This window comes from Brachionichthys hirsutus, chromosome 5, assembly GCF_040956055.1.
Source record: "Brachionichthys hirsutus isolate HB-005 chromosome 5, CSIRO-AGI_Bhir_v1, whole genome shotgun sequence".
Taxonomy (NCBI): domain Eukaryota; kingdom Metazoa; phylum Chordata; class Actinopteri; order Lophiiformes; family Brachionichthyidae; genus Brachionichthys; species Brachionichthys hirsutus.
In genome coordinates, this window is record NC_090901.1 from 354,545 (window position 1) to 372,192 (window position 17,648).

Genomic DNA, 17,648 nt, shown 5'->3' on the forward strand with positions numbered 1-17,648 from the left:
GTACTGTAATACATGCTACTGTGTGACTGTACTTGTACTGTAATACATGCTGCTGTGTGACTGTATTTGTACTGTAATACATGCTGCTGTGTGACTGTATTTGTACTGTAATACATGCTACTGTGTGACTGTACTTGTACTGTAATACATGCTACTGTGTGACTGCACTTGTACTGTAATACATGCTACTGTGTGACTGTACTTGTACTGTAATACATGCTACTGTGTGACTGTACTTGTACTGTAATACATGCTACTGTGTGACTGCACTTGTACTGTAATACATGCTACTGTGTGACTGCACTTGTACTGTAATACATGCTACTGTGTGACTGTACTTGTACTGTAATACATGCTACTGTGTGACTGTACTTGTACTGTAATACATGCTGCTGTGTGACTGTATTTGTACTGTAATACATGCTGCTGTGTGACTGTATTTGTACTGTAATACATGCTACTGTGTGACTGTACTTGTACTGTAATACATGCTACTGTGTGACTGTACTTGTACTGTAATACATGCTGCTGTGTGACTGTACTTGTACTGTAATACATGCTGTAAGTGTCCATCTGACGCACGTGATGGGGTCGAAGGCGCTAGATTTCGAGCTGACTCTATTAATGACACAAGATCAGTCTGACTCCCCAACCGGGAATCGAACCCGGACCGCGGGGGTGAGAGCGCGGGACCCCAACCACTATACCGCAGTTTCCATATACATATTCCCGTGCACCGAAATGTCTGAATATATATATCAAAATATATATTCCAGAGTTCGGTCCATATTCTCAGACCTCACTTTTGATATATATATATAATAAGTTCCTGAACGGCATGCCATAGTATGTATATATATATATGTATATATGAGGAGTAATTTCAACACATTTCTAAGATGTGACAAATTAACCAGCATTAAACTGTAAATTCTCATTTCTACTTGTGTCTGCAGCAGAAAGGCTCCAATCAGCGTTGTCATAGCAGCAGAACTCCTCCAATCCACTGGGGGCAGAATGGAACAGATGGAGCAACAGATGGGGCAGATGTCCTCCACGTTCTCCACCAAGCTGAGAAAGGTCTCCCAGGGCGTGTCAAGCACCCCGGAGGGTAGGAATGATCTGTCCTGCGTTCTCGTTTAACCACCAGAACTTTACGGTGCCCTTTGACCTCCCTCAGAGCCCTCCAGTCAGGTGCAGAAGTCCACTCAGATCCCAGAGGGGGAGTCCGTCCCACATTTTGAGGAGAAGCTGCGCCCCATCACTGCCCAAGAGGGTGAGGCAAGCTCCTCAAGAAGCGTCCTTCACATCCCATAATATCCCTCTACATGTTCATAAACGACTATTATTGGACGAGAATTATGCATATGCTAATTTAGGATCCCTGCCTGTTAGCGTTGCCTGGAAACGCAAAGGAAGAAAAGAGAACCGAGGTTCTGTCCTGAACACAAAGAACCGAGGTTCTGTTCTAAACACAAAGAACCAAGGTTCTGTCCTGAACACAGAGAACCGAGGTTCTGTTCTAAACACAATGAACTAATTGAACTAAAACCATGCTGAAACTGATATAAACGTGTGACAATCACTGAAAGAAAAGCCTCCTCATCTATATCCAATAATCCCCAGACCCTCCAGAAATAGATTCCTCTCTGCTGGACTTGCTGGGGGTCAAACCCGTGACTGTGAAAGCGGGTCACACAGCAACCATTAAGATCCCCTTCAAAGGCAGACCACTTCCCAAAGTCACCTGGTACAAGGATGGGGTGGAGCTCGTGGAGGACGAAAGGACCAAGATGGAGAGGACAGCTGATGGCACCTCACTGGTGCTCAGCAGGTAGGCGTCCCATCTTGGATATTCACAAAATGACCCTTGAACTTCAGGTCCATGCTCCTCAGCGTTTCCTCTCGCTTTGCCCAGGTGCAATTATGCTGCGGCTGAAGAGTGAGTGCGGCGCCGCCGCCGCCAGCCTGCACCTCAATGTGGTCGGTACGGGACCCAGATTGAACAGCAAGAAGTGAATCTGGTCCCTTTGAAGCAGGTCTTAATACCTGTACCTGTGACCGCCCACCTTTCCCAGACCACCCCAAGCCTCCTCAGGGAAAAGTAGAGTTTCTGGAGCTTTCATGAAAGCGTATCAAGATGAAGTGGAAAGCTCCTCGTGACAACGGGGGGCAGCCCGTCAGCAGCTTTGTAATCGAACGGCGTGTGGCAGGAAAGCGGTCCTGGGCCAAGGCCGGCGCCGCAGACGGCAGCGCCACCATCTTTAGCGACGACACCGTGGAGGAGGGCCAGGCCTACCAGTATCGCATCAGGGCCGCCAACTCGGAGGGAATGAGCGAGCCTCTGGAGACGGAGGAGGAGCGCGCCGGAGAGCCCGTGGGTGAGTGCACAGTTAGGCTAGAAACGATCGTCATGCCAACGACCTCTAAAAGCATTCCAGGCGTCTGTGGATAAGATGCATTTGAGGACCGTCTCTTGTTAATCCACCCACTCAGAGCCTCCAGGGGCAGCATCCCAGATTCAAGTGTCTGGTGTAACCAAGGAGACCATGACAGTAAGCTGGACGCCTCCAGTCCACGATGGGGGAGCTCCGGTTCTGGGCTACATGCTGGAGAGGAGGAAGAAGGGGAGTAACACCTGGTTACCGGTCTCAGAGGAGCTCCTCACAGGTGAGGCACGAGGCAGAACGCTTTAAATGCTTCAGGTTATGTGTTCAGTAAATATCATTGTGGTATTCACTATATAATACTGCTCTTTTCAGATACAACATTCCTGGTAGAAGGACTGTTGGAAGACATGGAGTACGAGTTCAGAGTCACCAGTGAGAACAGGGCTGGACCAGGCAGCGCCAGCGTCGCCTCTAATGCTGCCCGGGCCAAAGACCCAATAAGTGAGTCTGGTGCCGGTCCGTATACTGTGTATACACAAAACATGTACCATTCAAACTCCAAGCAGGCAAACTGCCAGCGACTCACTTCCTGCTCATTCATTCCGGTAGAATCTCTATTGAAAGATGTTACCGGTTTGTTTTTAAGCCTATCTTGAAGCACACGACAGACACGCGGGGTTTCCCTGTCTTCTGCAGGAGCTCCTGGGCTGGTGAGGAACGTGTGTGTCTCTGATTCCACCAACTCCTCCATTTCGCTGAGGTGGACTCCTGCAGACCTGGGAGACGAGCCCTCGGGCTACGTTGTAGAGGTTCGCCCTGAAGATGCTAGAGAGTGGACGAAGGCCACGAAGGTTCCCATTGCTGGGACGGCCTTCACGGTAGGAGGACTCCGAGAACAGAAGAAGTACCACTTCCGTATCCGAGCTGTCAATGAGGGGGGAGTCGGCAAGCCTATTGAATTGCTGGGAGGTGTCCTGGCGATGCCCCCGCCTGGTACGACGGCCCCCGTTTCTCCTGTCTGACTCGGCTTTCTCTTTTTTAACTCATTTGTGTTTGACCCTGCACAGCGGCACCCGGGTTTGACCCCCAGGGGAAGCTGAGGAACCGGATGGTGGTCCGAGCTGGAATGGCACTTTGCCTTAACCTCAGCTTCACCGTAAGACTCGATTGATCGCTTCCATCGTGTCTATCCCATTGTTGATCACCCCTCAAACCTTCCGATAGGCTTCCCCTCCACCAGTGGCAACATGGTTCAAAGACGGCGTCATCACTGCTGGTCGAGAAGTTATCACCAAGAGCGAGAATCACTCTCAGCTCCTCATTTCCAGCTCCCAGCGGTCCGACTCTGGGGTGAACCACTATGGAGAGGCTCATTATGAAACCACTGTGAAGGTCACAGGTCAGGGATGTGCATCTTTCCTTTTTCAACACTCTAAATACTGCATTTGAAGTTCTAACTGCCCAGTTTACTTCATCTGGGGGCTATCTGTATTGCCATTATGATCATCCATGTTCTGTACTCACTCCCCCCCCCCCCCAAGACTTCCCGCGACCCCCAAAGAACCTCCGCCTGAAAGAGGAGGTTCCCGGCACTGCGACCCTGCAGTGGGACCCCACGCCGGACCTGGCTGACGACGACGAGGGGGTGCGTTACGTCATCCTTAAACGTGATACCAGTACTGCCTCTTGGTTCACCATGGCTGAGCGGGTCCTCAGCAGCAAGTACACCGTCACCGGACTGCTTCCCGGTAGGAAGTACTACTTCAGAGTCATTGCACAGAACTCTTTTGGAGACAGCCGTCCCTTGGACTCCAAGGAACCGCTCATCATTGTCCAGGAGAAAGGTGAATAAGGGATACGCATAGTGCCAAAGTTCTAGAATTACTAATGACGTCTCCACCCCCCCGCCCCCGTCTTTCTACTCATCCGGGTCTCAGAGTGCATCGGCAGCATTCAGCTGAAGGAATAGGCCCCACCATCGCGTCAGCTGAAGCCTGCATTCCTGCTGCCGCTGAAGGACCACGCCGTGCGCAGTGGCTGCGCCTACCAGGGCGTGCCAACTCCACAAGTATGAAGGATCTGGCTCCAGGGCGGGGCGTCCATCTATCTATGAGCCTGACCCTAACGTCATCATCCCCCTGCATAGGCCTACTGGCTTAAGGAGGGTCTGCAGGTACCTGACTGCCCTCGGTTCTGGCACAACGCAGCCAGTGGCGTGTGCACGCTGGTCATCCCCACCTGTGGAACCAAGGATGGCGGAACGTACACCCTGGTGCTGGAGAACCCGCTGGGGAAGGCCAGCTGCTCCTGCACCCTGATCATAGTCGGTATGATTTGAGAAGGAAGCCACACCTTTATATGTTTGCGTGGCTAACTTCTAGACTGTTTCTTCCAGATAAGGATGACAAGGGTCTGCTGGAGAGCCTGGCCAATCAGGCAAACAAAGAGAACGTCTTCTAGAGCCTTTGCCAATTGGCCACTAACGTTATTCTGCATGTACTGTCACTAGCAATGCTTTGAGTTAGAGGCAGCGCTTTACAGTTGAACCAAACGCCCACTAGATGTCAGACTTGTTCGTATCATCTTTGCTCCTGTGAGAGGATGGAATTTCTCTCGAAACCATACATGTTTGTCTCCCCATAATGAATTTTGAATTACAAAATTACTTTTCTCTAAGGACTTGAGTGACACACACACACACACACACACACACACACCATCAACTATGCAACTGCTCACACTTCTACCCGCCTTTAAAGTACTGCAGCGTATTCATTTGCTTGACATACAATTTGAGCTTGTATTAAGCCTCCACCTTTATTAGATGTCATCATTTGTTTCTGCCTGAAGAATCCAAGCATGATGCATGAACAACCCAAAAATAAATATTAGTGATGACAGGCACACATTTATTTATTCATTTTTCTTTGTCTGGGTATTATTAGATTACTGGATTAGAAATGAAACTAAGCGGGTGACGACTTGATTCCCAGCTTTGCATGTACCATAATCCAAATTAGATGAGCTGTGAAGCAGCCAGAATCCTTTTCCCCTCAAATACCTGTAGTCTCTCAATTTTAGAATACAACTGTGTCGTCTGGAAACGCAGGGATTTCACACAGAACAGGGAAATGATACATTTTATTTCAGCCTCTGAATCCAAAGCTACATTTTTAGAGTCATTGTGAAAATCAGAACAAATAAAAAGAAGTACCTTCTGAACGAAGTGTGTGAAGCCTCACAGCTTCGGCGCGGTCCGCTGCTGTCCCAGCGTGGCCTGTCAAGCAACCCCTCTGGGGCACGGCCAGCCCCCCAAGCCAGCTGGGGGGCTGGCCGTGCCAGGGTGCCAGGTTAAAAACAATTCAGCACCGATGGACAATAAGCTGGCGTCCATCACGCCTTACGCCTCCTTCCTCGCCAGCTAAGGCACGATAAGACGAGCGAGTCCGTCCCAAAACCAGGGCTGCTGTTCCCAAATAGGGTTCACGTTCTGACAAAAGAAAGATTCTAATAAATCTATACAGCTAAAAGATAAGTGCTAAAAAACACCTTTTTGTAATCCTTTGTGAGAGTTTCATTTGCATTATTTTTTTCTTGCAAATGTATCACCATAGAAACCAAACAGACTGGAGTTCTTTGACGGTTCGGCCTTGGATGGAGTTGGAGAGACCTGGCATGGCTTTCAAAGGAATAAACTATGAGATGGTGTGTGTGTGTGTGTGTGTGTGTGCGTGCGTGCGTGTGCGTCCGTGTGTGTCCGTGTGTGTGTGTAACTCCTAGAACAGAGCTCTCGGTTGTCCTCCAGTCAAATTGACTCTTTAGCTGCTGTGGAAACACGAAAACTGAAATGCTATAAATATCATTGATTCTGAGAAACAAACTAGCAAAAAAGACAAAACATTTACTTTTAAAGTTGCATTGCATTTGCATTTATTTCTCAAATAGGTATTCACATTCATAGCAGTTCTACTACAGCATTAAATATTTTTAATCTCTACACTCAAAGAAATAAATCACGTTGTGAAAATCAAGGATGACAAGTTTATCATATATCAATATAACTTTGTTCATAACATTCAACAAAATGATTGTAAAGGATCTACGAGGAGACAGAGAACAATTTAAAATAGAACTTCTGGAAAACAAGGCCAGTTTTCTTTCCACAGTGACAGGCAAAAAACAAAAACATTTGTAGTTGCTTTCAGTTTTAGATACAATAATTTTAAAATATTAAAAACAATCTATACATAGAGGTCTGTAACACTTTAGATGCATTGCTTTCTTGTGCATTCATGTTAGTTTCTGCATTCTCCCTTACAGAAATGGAAAGAGTGAAGGAAAAGGGAGCATATACCGAACTTAAGATAATATATTACAAACAATCCTTTAAATACTGTAGCTTCTTCTTTTGAGATCGACTGACTGGCCCGGGTCCAGAAAAGTGCAGAATGCAGCAGATTCAGATTTAAATACTTCATGCTCAGGCTCACACTCCTGTCGGCGATGTAATAGGACACCTGTAGCGTACGCCACACACACACACACACACACACACACACACACACACACACAGCTCTAGGTTCTGAATGTCACTGCATGATGACACAGCGGATTAACAGCAAAGCCTTTGAATGAAAGATCACAAGAAACAGCAAAAGGAAAGAGTGGCCAGTGGCAGGTAATCTAGAGGTCTGAGTGACCCCCCCCCCCATCTGTACGGGGGCTAACAGAGAGTCTCCCCCCATGCGCCCCATTCCAGGTACAATATCGCAGACTCCTTCCTTGGAATGCCGTCTGCGAAACAAACAGCGACCACACGAGGGCGCTAATGCTAACGAGTTTCACCGTCTGTAATGACTTCAGCTTATCTGTGCCTAAATCCATTAAAAATGGGAACGATGCGTAATCTAAACATTCCAAATAAGCGCAACGACTGCCAAGTCCTCAACGTATCTGAGCTTATTTCTGCATTCGACCAGCTCTCAAAGTGTCAGCTGACCAACAAGAATAATCTCAGAAATATTTAAGAGTAATTCCTCCGCTTTTGTAGTCATGAGGAGCGTACTAGCAGGCAGAGAAAGTGGTGCTTGGCTACATTTCCACACAGTGATGGTCGGTAGGACTAAGCCCAGACTCGCCGCATTAACCAGCGTCTCTTACGTTACTCCATTAACGCTCGCGGGCCGTCGGGGACGTCAGTACAGTCCGAAAGAATGCGTTCCGTCGCCGAGGTGGATGAAACACAAAGACACAAAGAAATCAGAAGTTGCAATGACGGAACGTGGACTGAAATGTGGAGCCGAAGAGGAGCGGTCAGAAGGAGAAGAAGGGACAGAAATAGAGCCGAGCGCCGTGCTGCGGTCGATGCTAACGAAATGCTAACGAATGCAGAAACACACTTATGATGCGTGAGGTCAGCTCAGGTGGGTCACTGACCAGGTAAAACGAAGGATCTGTTTCCATGACAACTCGTTTCATGTGTACAGCACAATACAATACAATACTAGCACACGACAAGGCCCCCCCCCCCCCTTTCCTGAATTTATTCATGATTAATACTTTGATTTTCCTGCACTCTTTTCTTTAATAATTGAGTTTAGGATTATTAATCACAGAATTGTAGATATATGATAGCAGGAAATAGTCAGGGGGTGTTGCTACTGGCAGGCATGCGCACTTTAAAGATCAAATGAAGCTAAAATATAAATGCAACCCACTTAGAAACGCTACCTTAACACTAACACATTAGTCATGAGATGCTATAAAGTCTCAACGGCTAAAGGACACGAGACGGTTTAAGAGATTACATGAACCTCATCGTGACGCTTCAGTGTTTCTGACCTTCAGTCGGTTCTGCCTCGTCACAGATACACACACAAAACACACAAAACACACAAAACACACAACTAAACAAACGTCTGATGAAAGTGTTCTTCAGGGTGAAACTCCAACCGTGAGCCGTGAGCCGAGGTTGAAATGTACAACGCTAACCTGTGAGGGATTATCAGGAGTAATGGGATTACTGTTCACTCCCATGACGAGCCAGCGCCATCATTTCCTCCTGGGCAACGAGCACGTTCACGTGCGTGTTCGTTTGTGTGTGTCACGAATCACTGACACACAAAGGCTCCAGCTCCTAGTAGTGGTCCCAATCCAGGGACAGCGTGGGACAGCGATAAGGGCCCGGAGGACCCTCAACGCCAACAGAGCACCAAAAGTTACCTAAAGAAACTGAAAACTCCCTTTTCTGCAAGGAGAGAATAAATACGTAGAACCCCAACAGCAAAGGAACGCGTTCAGGTGAATTATTGGACCGTATGGCAGGTACGAGTGCTAAACAAACACACAAAATACACACATGCACAAGCGCACACACACACCTAGAAGGTCCCCAGTGACATGCCCCCCCTCTCTCTCTCTATATATATATAGTGATATTAATGCTCGTCTCTAGGCTGAGGCAGGGTAACAATGAGGACGTGGATAATGCCTCCACGTCTTAGCAGTAAGGTTGGTGCAGACTAGCAGAGCGGTCGTCATGGTAACACACTCACACTCTCTTCCTGGCCACCGTCACATCCTGGCACTGGACGGCCGACAGCGCGATCAGCATCTGGGCTGCGTAGTAGGTGGCCATGATGAAGAAACGCGAGTAGGGCACAGGGAAGCAGAACTTGTTGACGGCGATGGTGAGGTCCGACACCATGAAGAGCACGGCGCCCAAGCAGGCGGACATCTTGGTCCAGGTCCACAGGTCGTTGGCCAGCTGCAGGCCCGCCACGGCCCTCCAACCCATGAAGCCGATCAGACCGACGTAGACGCCGACCAGGTAGGTGAAGGGCCCGGAGAGGTAGGGATAGAGCAGCAGGTAGCTCAGAGAGGACACGGCGCTGAGCACGAGGCCAGCAGAGGCGTTCAGAGGTCTCATCCCGAAGGCAGAGGAGTAGAGGACGTGGGTGACGGCGAACATGAGAATACCTGCAGAGGAGGCAGGACACCTGCTGATGTCATCACAGTAACAAGGCTAGCCATCGAGCCCCCGTTAACCCCGTACGTGCTGATCTGAAACCGGACACCGTGAAATACCCGATTCCTCCGCGGGCAGACGACGCTCCGGACACGCAGCATAAACGTCCCGTTCTTCTATCGCTGACTGATTTGTGGTTGAAAGATAAAAACTCACGCTTGCTAACGCTTCAGTCACTATTTGTAAATCGCTCACCTTCCCGTATAGAACGATGGGATTAACGACTAAAGGCCAATGAGGCCTCTACTCCGTGCACGACGTTTCTCCTCACCGTGAATGAAGTAGCCCTGCTCCTGCCAGATCAGAAAGGCATCACCCAGCGCCGAAAAGATGAGGCCAGCCAGAATCTTTCGGGCACTGGAGCGAGCGCCGAGGAAGCCGAAGCCATGCGCCAGCAAAAAGACCCACAGGCAGAAGATGGGCAGACATTTGATCAGCGCGCTGAACCAGGACGGGCTGGAGGTGGGCAGCCACAGCACAAAGTACACACAAGTAGCCTTGAAGAATGGCACCAACTTGGGCCCTTCACTCTTGACCTGAAGGCAGATAAAGAGCAGCAGTTTAACGGCCGGTCGTACTCACACGGGAAGATTCCATCCAGTCTGGAAAACGAGATTATACTCGATTTATTGAGAAGCACTTTAATCTAGAGAGAGCTCGGAATACGACACACGCCGTGTCAGCTCATCTTTGGCATGGACAGGGGCAGCCATCTTCCTTTGGAAGAGCCCCTCCCCCCGTTTGACTCCGGGTAACCTCACGTTCCTTCTCTCGTCCCTGCTTTGTCTCGGACTCTCGAGTTCTGGAGAACACCAGGGTCACTGCAGTTCACACAAAGCATGAAGGAAAGAGGAAGAGGAGTCCCCCGATTGCTCAACGGAGCAGACGAGGTGACCTCCGGCCCGCTCCGCTAGAATCCTGTTCCAGCGGCAGACAGAAAAACAGATAGTGTTTTACAGCAGCTGCAGCAAACAAACACGTTTTCATCCATTTCCTTTTCGGGGATGAGTGAGGTTTACACAGAGGTGGGCGGAGTTTCGCTGGCTCGTCACCCATTTTAATGTGTTCCGAACAATGACTGGAGCGCCCGGTTTTGCTGTTGTTACAGAAGATCGTTACGGTTGAGGTAAGAATGTAGGTGGTGGTGAGAAGTAAGAGGTGTGCTGTGCTGCAACAGGACGGCGTCTCTCTGCTAACAAGAGCCTCCAGGCTGCTACAGCCCGTTCAGGTACAAAACAACAAGGTAGCGTAGCGTACGCTCCCCGCACGCTCACAAAGGTTAGTCATTTTGGGTTTAAAAAGGTTACTTTAGTAACATTCTCTGAAGTAATAACGTTGCCTAGTTTGTGGGTGAACTCAATTTCAGATAGATAGATAGATAACGTATGGAACGCACTCCTCCCATCTCCATTGTGTACTTACCGGCCTTCATAAAACAAACAGCAATGAGTGCTGAGTACATCGATTCTCCCGGAGTCGAACCACAAAGCTTTATTGCCATTATACTCCATGAACAACGAGATCAAAGGGAGACTCAATGGATGACAAGAGGAGGGGACGCCCTGGCAGCGCTCCCAGATTATGCAAGGTCATTCCTGTTTATCAAGTGCAACCAAAATCTGTTGGATTATCTCGGCTCAAGGGGCGGACCCAGGTCCAATCATGACCCAGACAGTGCTCGTGTATTACTTAGCGATAAATCACCTGGACTTGCTTAGGGTTGGTTGAAGACATTTCACCTCCCATCCTAAAGGCTTCCTCAGCTCTGACTGACTGGTAGAGTCGGACCTGAAGAAGCCTCTCGGCCGAGCGGCGACACGTCTGCTACGTGATGTACCTCGACCGGGTAAGAATGTCACTAATTAATGTACGTGCACGCTCCTGACAAGGCTTTGCTGTAGTCCAAAGGGACTTGGCATTCAAACCCAAAGGTATCAGATTACAATTCTTACCAATTACTTTCTTTATATTGCACTGCAGCTATAGAGTACATCAATGCGTACTGTGATGATTGCAAACTATGTAACTATCAGCAAACTATTCAAGCCAAAAGTTGCAAAGCTATTTAAAAAGGCTCAAACATGCTCGGTTCTTCACCAACCACACTGCAGCAGGGATGAAACTATTCAACCACGCCTCGTCGTGTGCCAGCAGAGTCAAGAACACGACATAAAAGACCCGCACACTCGTACGTTTGCAAGAGGCACAGGGGGGCAGGGGGCTTCGTAACAGAAGCAGAGCTGTGGTAGGAGAACTTCTACCGGGAGGACAGTCGACGCATCGAGGTTCTGGAACCGACTATCCTCTGCAGGCTTATCTCCGCTGATAAAGGGAGAGAGGAAGTCTAGACCCGGAACAGGTCGATCGCCAGAGAATCAAGCAGGAAGTCAGTGGATGCTGAAGAGGCAGAGAATCCAAGTAGACAAAGGGAGAGCGTGTACAAAGGCCTTGGTTCAGAGTATAAATACAGCAATACTCTGAGCGCTTTGACATACGATACGAGCCAGCCTGCGAGCATGATTTTGCTTTGAGATGCGAATATTGCGACACGGGCACGCTTCCAGACGCTTACGCCAAGCGCCCAGTATTTATCATAAGACATATAAATACAGCCGAAATGCGGCTTCATTTAAATAAGACGTAGGATAGAGTTAGAACAATAGTTAATGTCATGATGATGATGAATATATTTATTAGATAGAATGTCAGAGTACAAGTACAGTCAAACATCCTGTCTAAGAGGAGCGTTTCTAAAAGGCCCTTGCGGTCTTGTTTCCGTTGAAAGTCCCTTTGATCTCTATTCATACTAGAATACTCCAACCCAACTGATGCTTCCCTTTGTTAGTTTATTTAAAAATGCTAATTACTACTCTAAAAGCAGAGTGGGCAAGAAAACAAAGAAAGAGCAGATCTAGAAATGACTCAGAAAGAAGTAACACCATCGTCACGCAATCATGAAGAATCACAAACAGCTTTCAGGGTCAAAAGGAAGATGTGGCTACAGCGACGATGTCACCATGACGATGCCAAAGTAACTGACACCATCATTCAATGATCCTTGAAAGCCACTCCTATCATAAGAACCATGTACTTAGAATTATTCGTTCACAATTTATCAAATAAAATTCCCGTAGCAGCAGAACAGGATTTATTTCTCAACTAAATATGATTTCTTACATTTCACAGACAAAAGAAAATCCCAATTTAATTTCTCATATACGTCATAATCTCAGCCACACCTCTCTGTCCTTAAAACATTTAGGGACAGTCATTCATTTTTACCACTTTTTCTGCTTTTGGTCAAAGAAATAAAATCATAGTTGTCAAGGTCTTGCTTGCAGAGGTAAAAAATAATCATTTTCTTTTGAGTTTGGCCTATTATCAGTAGACTTTTGTTGGTGTGGCTGCTTCCTATCATCACTAAGGCAACCAGCTTATACTGCAAGCCTTCAGACAGGGTAAGCACAAATCAAAAATAACACCACCATCCTACAAGGCCACAAAAAATGGTCCAACGTATTAAAATAGTATAAAACTATCTGTCCGGCACAACGGCGTGCAGTTAAAGCTGCAGCAAAGGCAATGAAAAGAAAGGCAGCCTCAGCAGAAACCTGCTGGACGCGTTACAGCAGGACAGCAAGGGGACAAAAAGACGGCCACGCGGCGGGGTTTCGTTTGTCCCTCGAAAAATATACGAAACTGTATTTGAAATATGAAGGAACAGCCGCTGTGAACTCCTTTTGCGTGAATTAAAACATGATTTCCTGCTGTTACTGTACTCTCTAAACACAGAGTACAGTAAGAGAAAATAAGACGCTGACAATAACGCGTTGCTCTTATATAACCAAACTACCAACAACACAATATTCATTCATTCATTGGGAATATGCTAGCCTACGTAAACAACGTAGTTTCATATCTACCTCTAACATTCACTGAGAATATGCTAGCCTACGTAAACAACGTAGTTTCATATCTACCTCTAACATTCATTGAGAATATGCTAGCCTACGTAAACAACGTAGTTTCATATCTACCTCTAACATTCATTGAGAATATGCTAGCCTACGTAAACAACGTAACTAACATGCTAACATTTAGGATATGGAAAATAAAACACACAACACTGATGCCGACTGTCGTGACATTTGATATAATTTGGACCGTCTACGCACCACCGTTGCCGGGGAAACCATTTGTCCCTCTCTGGTGTCTGCGTCCGCGTCCGCAAACAAAGCCGAAAACGTTCGCTGCCCGGCGGCCTCGGTCCTGCCTGTTGTCGTGTCGGGAATCGGGATGCCGAGTGTGTTTGTGCTCGCTCCGGTGGGCGGTCCGTCGCGCAGGAGGCTACGAAAGGCCTTTTGTATTGACCAATAGTAGCAGTGACCGTCATTAGGAAGGCGGGACAATCTTTTAGAGACACCCGGAGAGGAGTCAGGTTACATTTGGGACCAGATGGCCTTTATTTACATTTTACATAAATTGTGCTTGTTGGTAACATTTGGTTGGAGAATATTTCCGACTTTGCATAAAAGATTATTTGTTAATGTTTAAGACCGGATCTTCGAAAGTAAACGCCAATCTGTCTAATAAATAAATAAATAATAGAATATTACACATATTCCGTGTAATATTTGCAGTCGTATCTTAATCCTACCTAATTCAGAGAGATATACATTTTAAAATAAACTCTGTCTTTGTATGCTCGTCGTTGATCACATCCATTATCTGATACTTCACAAACTAAATATTTATCCATCAATCCGAATCAGATCAAATTCATTTCTATTTCTAGCTCATCAAGACAGTTGCCCTTTCAAGTAATTTACATTTACAAAAGGGAAAATGGAGTATAGCAGTAAAGGCACTGATTTAGTAAAATGTTATTAATATTTATTGTATTATATGATCTCCGATAATGTGTAAATATCGAATCTTTATTTTTGCTACGTGTTTTTAGCGACGTCACGACGGAAAGAACGCTACGCATGACGAAGACGGAAGTACGTGGGGGTGATTCCTCTCACTTCCCCCGAAAGAGAACTAGTGTCTGGCCCCGGCGAGCGTTCGTCGCTGTCTCTCCCCAAACCTGGCCTTCTGACGTTTGTCTAACTCTATTGGGAGATTGAAACAATGCGAACGTTCTCATGGATGTTGTTTTCGTCTGGCGTGTTACGTCATCATTAGGAGACGAATGTGACTTTCTGTCTTCGAGCTAATGTTCGGTTAGCTAACTCGTTGAATCGCCCTCCGAGCAGCTTTAGGTTTGAGACCATGATTACGTTAAAGTAACTACATTTCCCTTCGGCAAGGCGAAACCACAAATCAGCGTCGTTGTGACGAAACGTGAACCGTTAGCTTCGAGATGAGTTTCGTTTGAGTCGCCCCTCCTGTCAAAAATGATGGACTTTGATAACATATTGGACATCGCGTCACAAAACCAGGGCCACGGGAGCGCGCAGGTAAGTTCACGAAACCAGGGCCGCGGGAGCGCGCAGGTAAGTTCACATCTCTTTGTCCATTCTGAAGTGGAGCCTGGCAGTAAATGCGTGTTCCCCTCTTCTAGCAAAAGAGATACAGTTTACAAGTTGGACCGCCCAAAAAGGACCCGAGGTCCAAAGGGGTCAACCCTGCAGCCGTAGAGGCGCTTCTGAAGAAGCAAAATCACGAGATCAAGAAGAAAGGTAACCAGGTCAACATGAACGTGTATATATACAGCACAGGCGTTGTCCCTCATTTACTAGCCCCCCCCCCCCCTTCCTTCCAGAAACACAATTTCGGCAACAGAAGGATGAACTAGCAGCCAAGAGGATCGAGCTGAAGTCGGATCGTAAAGCACGGGCCATGGCTTCCAGGACGAAGGACAACTTCAGGGGCTACAACGGCGTCCCGGTGCTCGAGGTTCCTAAGAAGAGGAGAACCAAGCTAGAAATGCAGGAAGAAGCGTCACTGAGGAACCACGCGTTCAGGAATCAGTCTATTGACCCCGAAGACGACGAGTATGAGACGGATTCAGAGACGGAACAGGAACCAGAGCCTCTGAGACCGGGGAGGCTTTGCTCCAAGAAGGCCAGCGGGCCCCCAAAGGCCCCCCCAGCCATGTACTACGCTGACCTACTGAAACTGGCAGAGAAGAAGCAGTTTGAGCCAGTCGATGTAAAACCCAAGGCAGTCAGAAAAGAAGAAAGGCTTCGCACAGCTGATGAGATAAGAGAGCTGGAAATGGAACGGAATGCTAAGAGACCAGGTAAAGACCGAGACTCGAACGCACAGAGAGAACGAGACGGCAAGTCCCAATCTCGCTCTACCGGTGGCTCAGGAAGAAAAGGAACTCTAGAGAGGAAGCCGAAGAACCGCTCCGAAAAGCCAGGTGTGCCGAGCGGATCCGAGAAGAAGCCGCAACAAAAGCCAGTTAGCGGTCGAAGCCACTCTTCTTCCAAGCCCGCTGTCGGTGGCAGAGACGGAGAGCGATGGAGGACATCTCAGAGTGATGGGGACAGACGCAAGGCAAGGACATCCACATGTGGCTCGGTGAAAGCCACACCTTCTCAGGTGCCCCCACCTAGCCACAGATTAACCACGAGTGACCTAAGGTTAAAGAAAGAAATGTCATCATTACGCCTCGGACGACCTTCGGGGGTCCCTGGGACCAGGCCTGTCCCTGCAGCTGTCCAAAGATCTCAGCCCAGCCAGGCTCGCTCAATGAAGCAGGAGCCACGAAGGCCGGGCGTGACCGCAGCGGAGAGGTCAGACGGCCCTCAGAAAGCAGGGCGCCGGCCCCGACCGGGGCCTGGACCAAAGTCTGCTGTACCAGCAGGGGGCACCCCACAGGCCAGACCTGCTGGGAGGGGGGTGCAAGGTGGACCCCGACCTCCAGGAATGAGACCTGGCCAGCCTGCTAGAGGAGGCACCGGATCAGGACCCGGAAGACCCAAATGCACCGTGGTGTCAGAGACCATCTCATCGAAGAACGTCGGCGGGCCCAGGACGGGAGCACCTCCTCAGACGGGCAGACCACCAGGTGAGAGCCTTCTGGGCAGCATGGTGGCGCAGTGGGTAGTGCCGGCCCACGGTTCAAATCAGCCTTTCTGTGAGGACTAAACGCATCCAGCTTCAATGCTACCGTAATATTCATAAATACAGCCTTTAAAGGATCTACGGCCATAAACCCTAACAGTACGCTGAAGTACTACCTTCAGTGTACTGTAGTATAATGAAAGCTCTGAAACAGCAGCTGGATCGAGCGTTTCCTCAACACTTATCATCTTTAATCTTAGTTCCTGTGTGACCTTTCACACTCGGATGTTCAACTCTCCCCCCAGAGAAAGGTCAACATGAATGTGTTCTCCAGGTACGACGCTGCCACCCATCACCTCGGCCTACAAGAGAACGTACGAGGATGAAGACGAGGAGTACGACTCGGAGATGGACGATTTTATTGACGATGGTGCTGAAGAGCAGGAGGAAATTTCCAGGCACATAAAGGAAATCTTTGGCTACGATCGGACCAAGTAGGCGTCGCCGTCGTCGGTGGAGGTCACCTCACTGCATTGTGAACGCGCGTCTGGTTCTGTCCTCAGGTACAAGAACGAGAGCGAATACGCGCTGAAGTTCATGGAGAGCAGCTGGAAGGAGATGCAGAAAGAGGAGGCTCGGAGGTGAGAGGAAGTAGAAAGCTCGACGCCGCGCCCACGCAGCCTCAACGCTTCTCTGCTTCTGTTCCAGCCTGAAGATGGCAGTGCAGGAAGATCTGGAGGAGGAGAAGAGAGAGGCGGAGGAGCTGAAAACGACTGCCAAGAGGAGGAAAATGAACTAGCCCCCCCTTCCTGTTAGAATGATCAAAGTTCATGTACCGTTCAGAATGAGCCCTGCTAACGCTAGCGCTAGCGCACAGTAGCCTTTATCTCTTCTACTCTCATGTTTGGACAAAAGGAGAGCAGTGGCACGCTGCTGGGGGAACGTTCGGATCAATCGGACGTTTGATGACCCCCCCCCCCCCTCTGTTCATGGAAGCGACGGCCCTGTTGAGCGTGACTGTTCTGTCTTTAGTTTATTTTCTTTGACATAACAGTGAAATGAAGGTATCGGACGCTGCCAGAAGTGGTTGAATCATTTCCAAAGTTAACCGAACTTGCAGAAACCGTAACCTGATATCTTGTGATTGGTCTTCAGATTCATAAATGGTTTCATGGACTGCTTCGGGTTCACGGTTTATGTTAAAGTGATGCACA

The 17,648-nt window shown here is 48.3% G+C and overlaps 2 protein-coding genes and 1 pseudogene across 2 annotated transcripts; 2 read left to right on the forward strand and 1 right to left on the reverse strand.

Annotated features, from left to right (window-relative positions):
* Positions 1 to 1,017: 1,017 nt before the first annotated feature.
* On the forward strand, positions 1,018 to 4,850 carry LOC137894373 (immunoglobulin-like and fibronectin type III domain-containing protein 1; annotated as a pseudogene).
* Positions 4,851 to 8,835: 3,985 nt separating this feature from the next.
* Positions 8,836 to 13,613, reverse strand: tmem86a (transmembrane protein 86A). Its single transcript, XM_068739669.1, has 3 exons — positions 13,593 to 13,613; positions 9,689 to 9,953; positions 8,836 to 9,368 (listed from the first exon to the last, which is right to left on the reverse strand). The coding sequence occupies exons 1-3, from the start codon at positions 13,611 to 13,613 to the stop codon at positions 8,941 to 8,943; spliced, it is 714 nt and encodes a 237-aa protein (XP_068595770.1). The 3' UTR covers positions 8,836 to 8,940.
* Positions 13,614 to 14,700: 1,087 nt separating this feature from the next.
* Positions 14,701 to 17,615, forward strand: spty2d1 (SPT2 chromatin protein domain containing 1). The gene is made up of 6 exons (XM_068739425.1): positions 14,701 to 14,879; positions 14,984 to 15,101; positions 15,185 to 16,438; positions 16,769 to 16,928; positions 16,998 to 17,075; positions 17,143 to 17,615. The coding sequence occupies exons 1-6, from the start codon at positions 14,817 to 14,819 to the stop codon at positions 17,231 to 17,233; spliced, it is 1,764 nt and encodes a 587-aa protein (XP_068595526.1). The 5' UTR covers positions 14,701 to 14,816; the 3' UTR covers positions 17,234 to 17,615.
* Positions 17,616 to 17,648: the final 33 nt, after the last annotated feature.

What these genes read in the sequence shown, in the direction of transcription:
- spty2d1 (XM_068739425.1), top strand. Translation starts at nt 14,817, where the DNA reads ATGATGGACTTTGATAACATATTGGACATCGCGTCACAAAACCAGGGC. An exon ending in AGGGCCACGGGAGCGCGCAG is followed by an intron (nt 14,880 to 14,983) that starts GTAAGTTCACGA and finishes CCCCTCTTCTAG; the next exon opens with CAAAAGAGATACAGTTTACA. An exon ending in CAGAAAGAGGAGGCTCGGAG is followed by an intron (nt 17,076 to 17,142) that starts GTGAGAGGAAGT and finishes CTTCTGTTCCAG; the next exon opens with CCTGAAGATGGCAGTGCAGG.
- tmem86a (XM_068739669.1), bottom strand. Translation starts at nt 13,613, where the DNA reads ATGGTTTCCCCGGCAACGGTG. An exon ending in TGGTTTCCCCGGCAACGGTG is followed by an intron (nt 9,954 to 13,592) that starts GTGCGTAGACGG and finishes ATCTGCCTTCAG; the next exon opens with GTCAAGAGTGAAGGGCCCAA. An exon ending in GCAGGGCTACTTCATTCACG is followed by an intron (nt 9,369 to 9,688) that starts GTGAGGAGAAAC and finishes CCTCCTCTGCAG; the next exon opens with GTATTCTCATGTTCGCCGTC.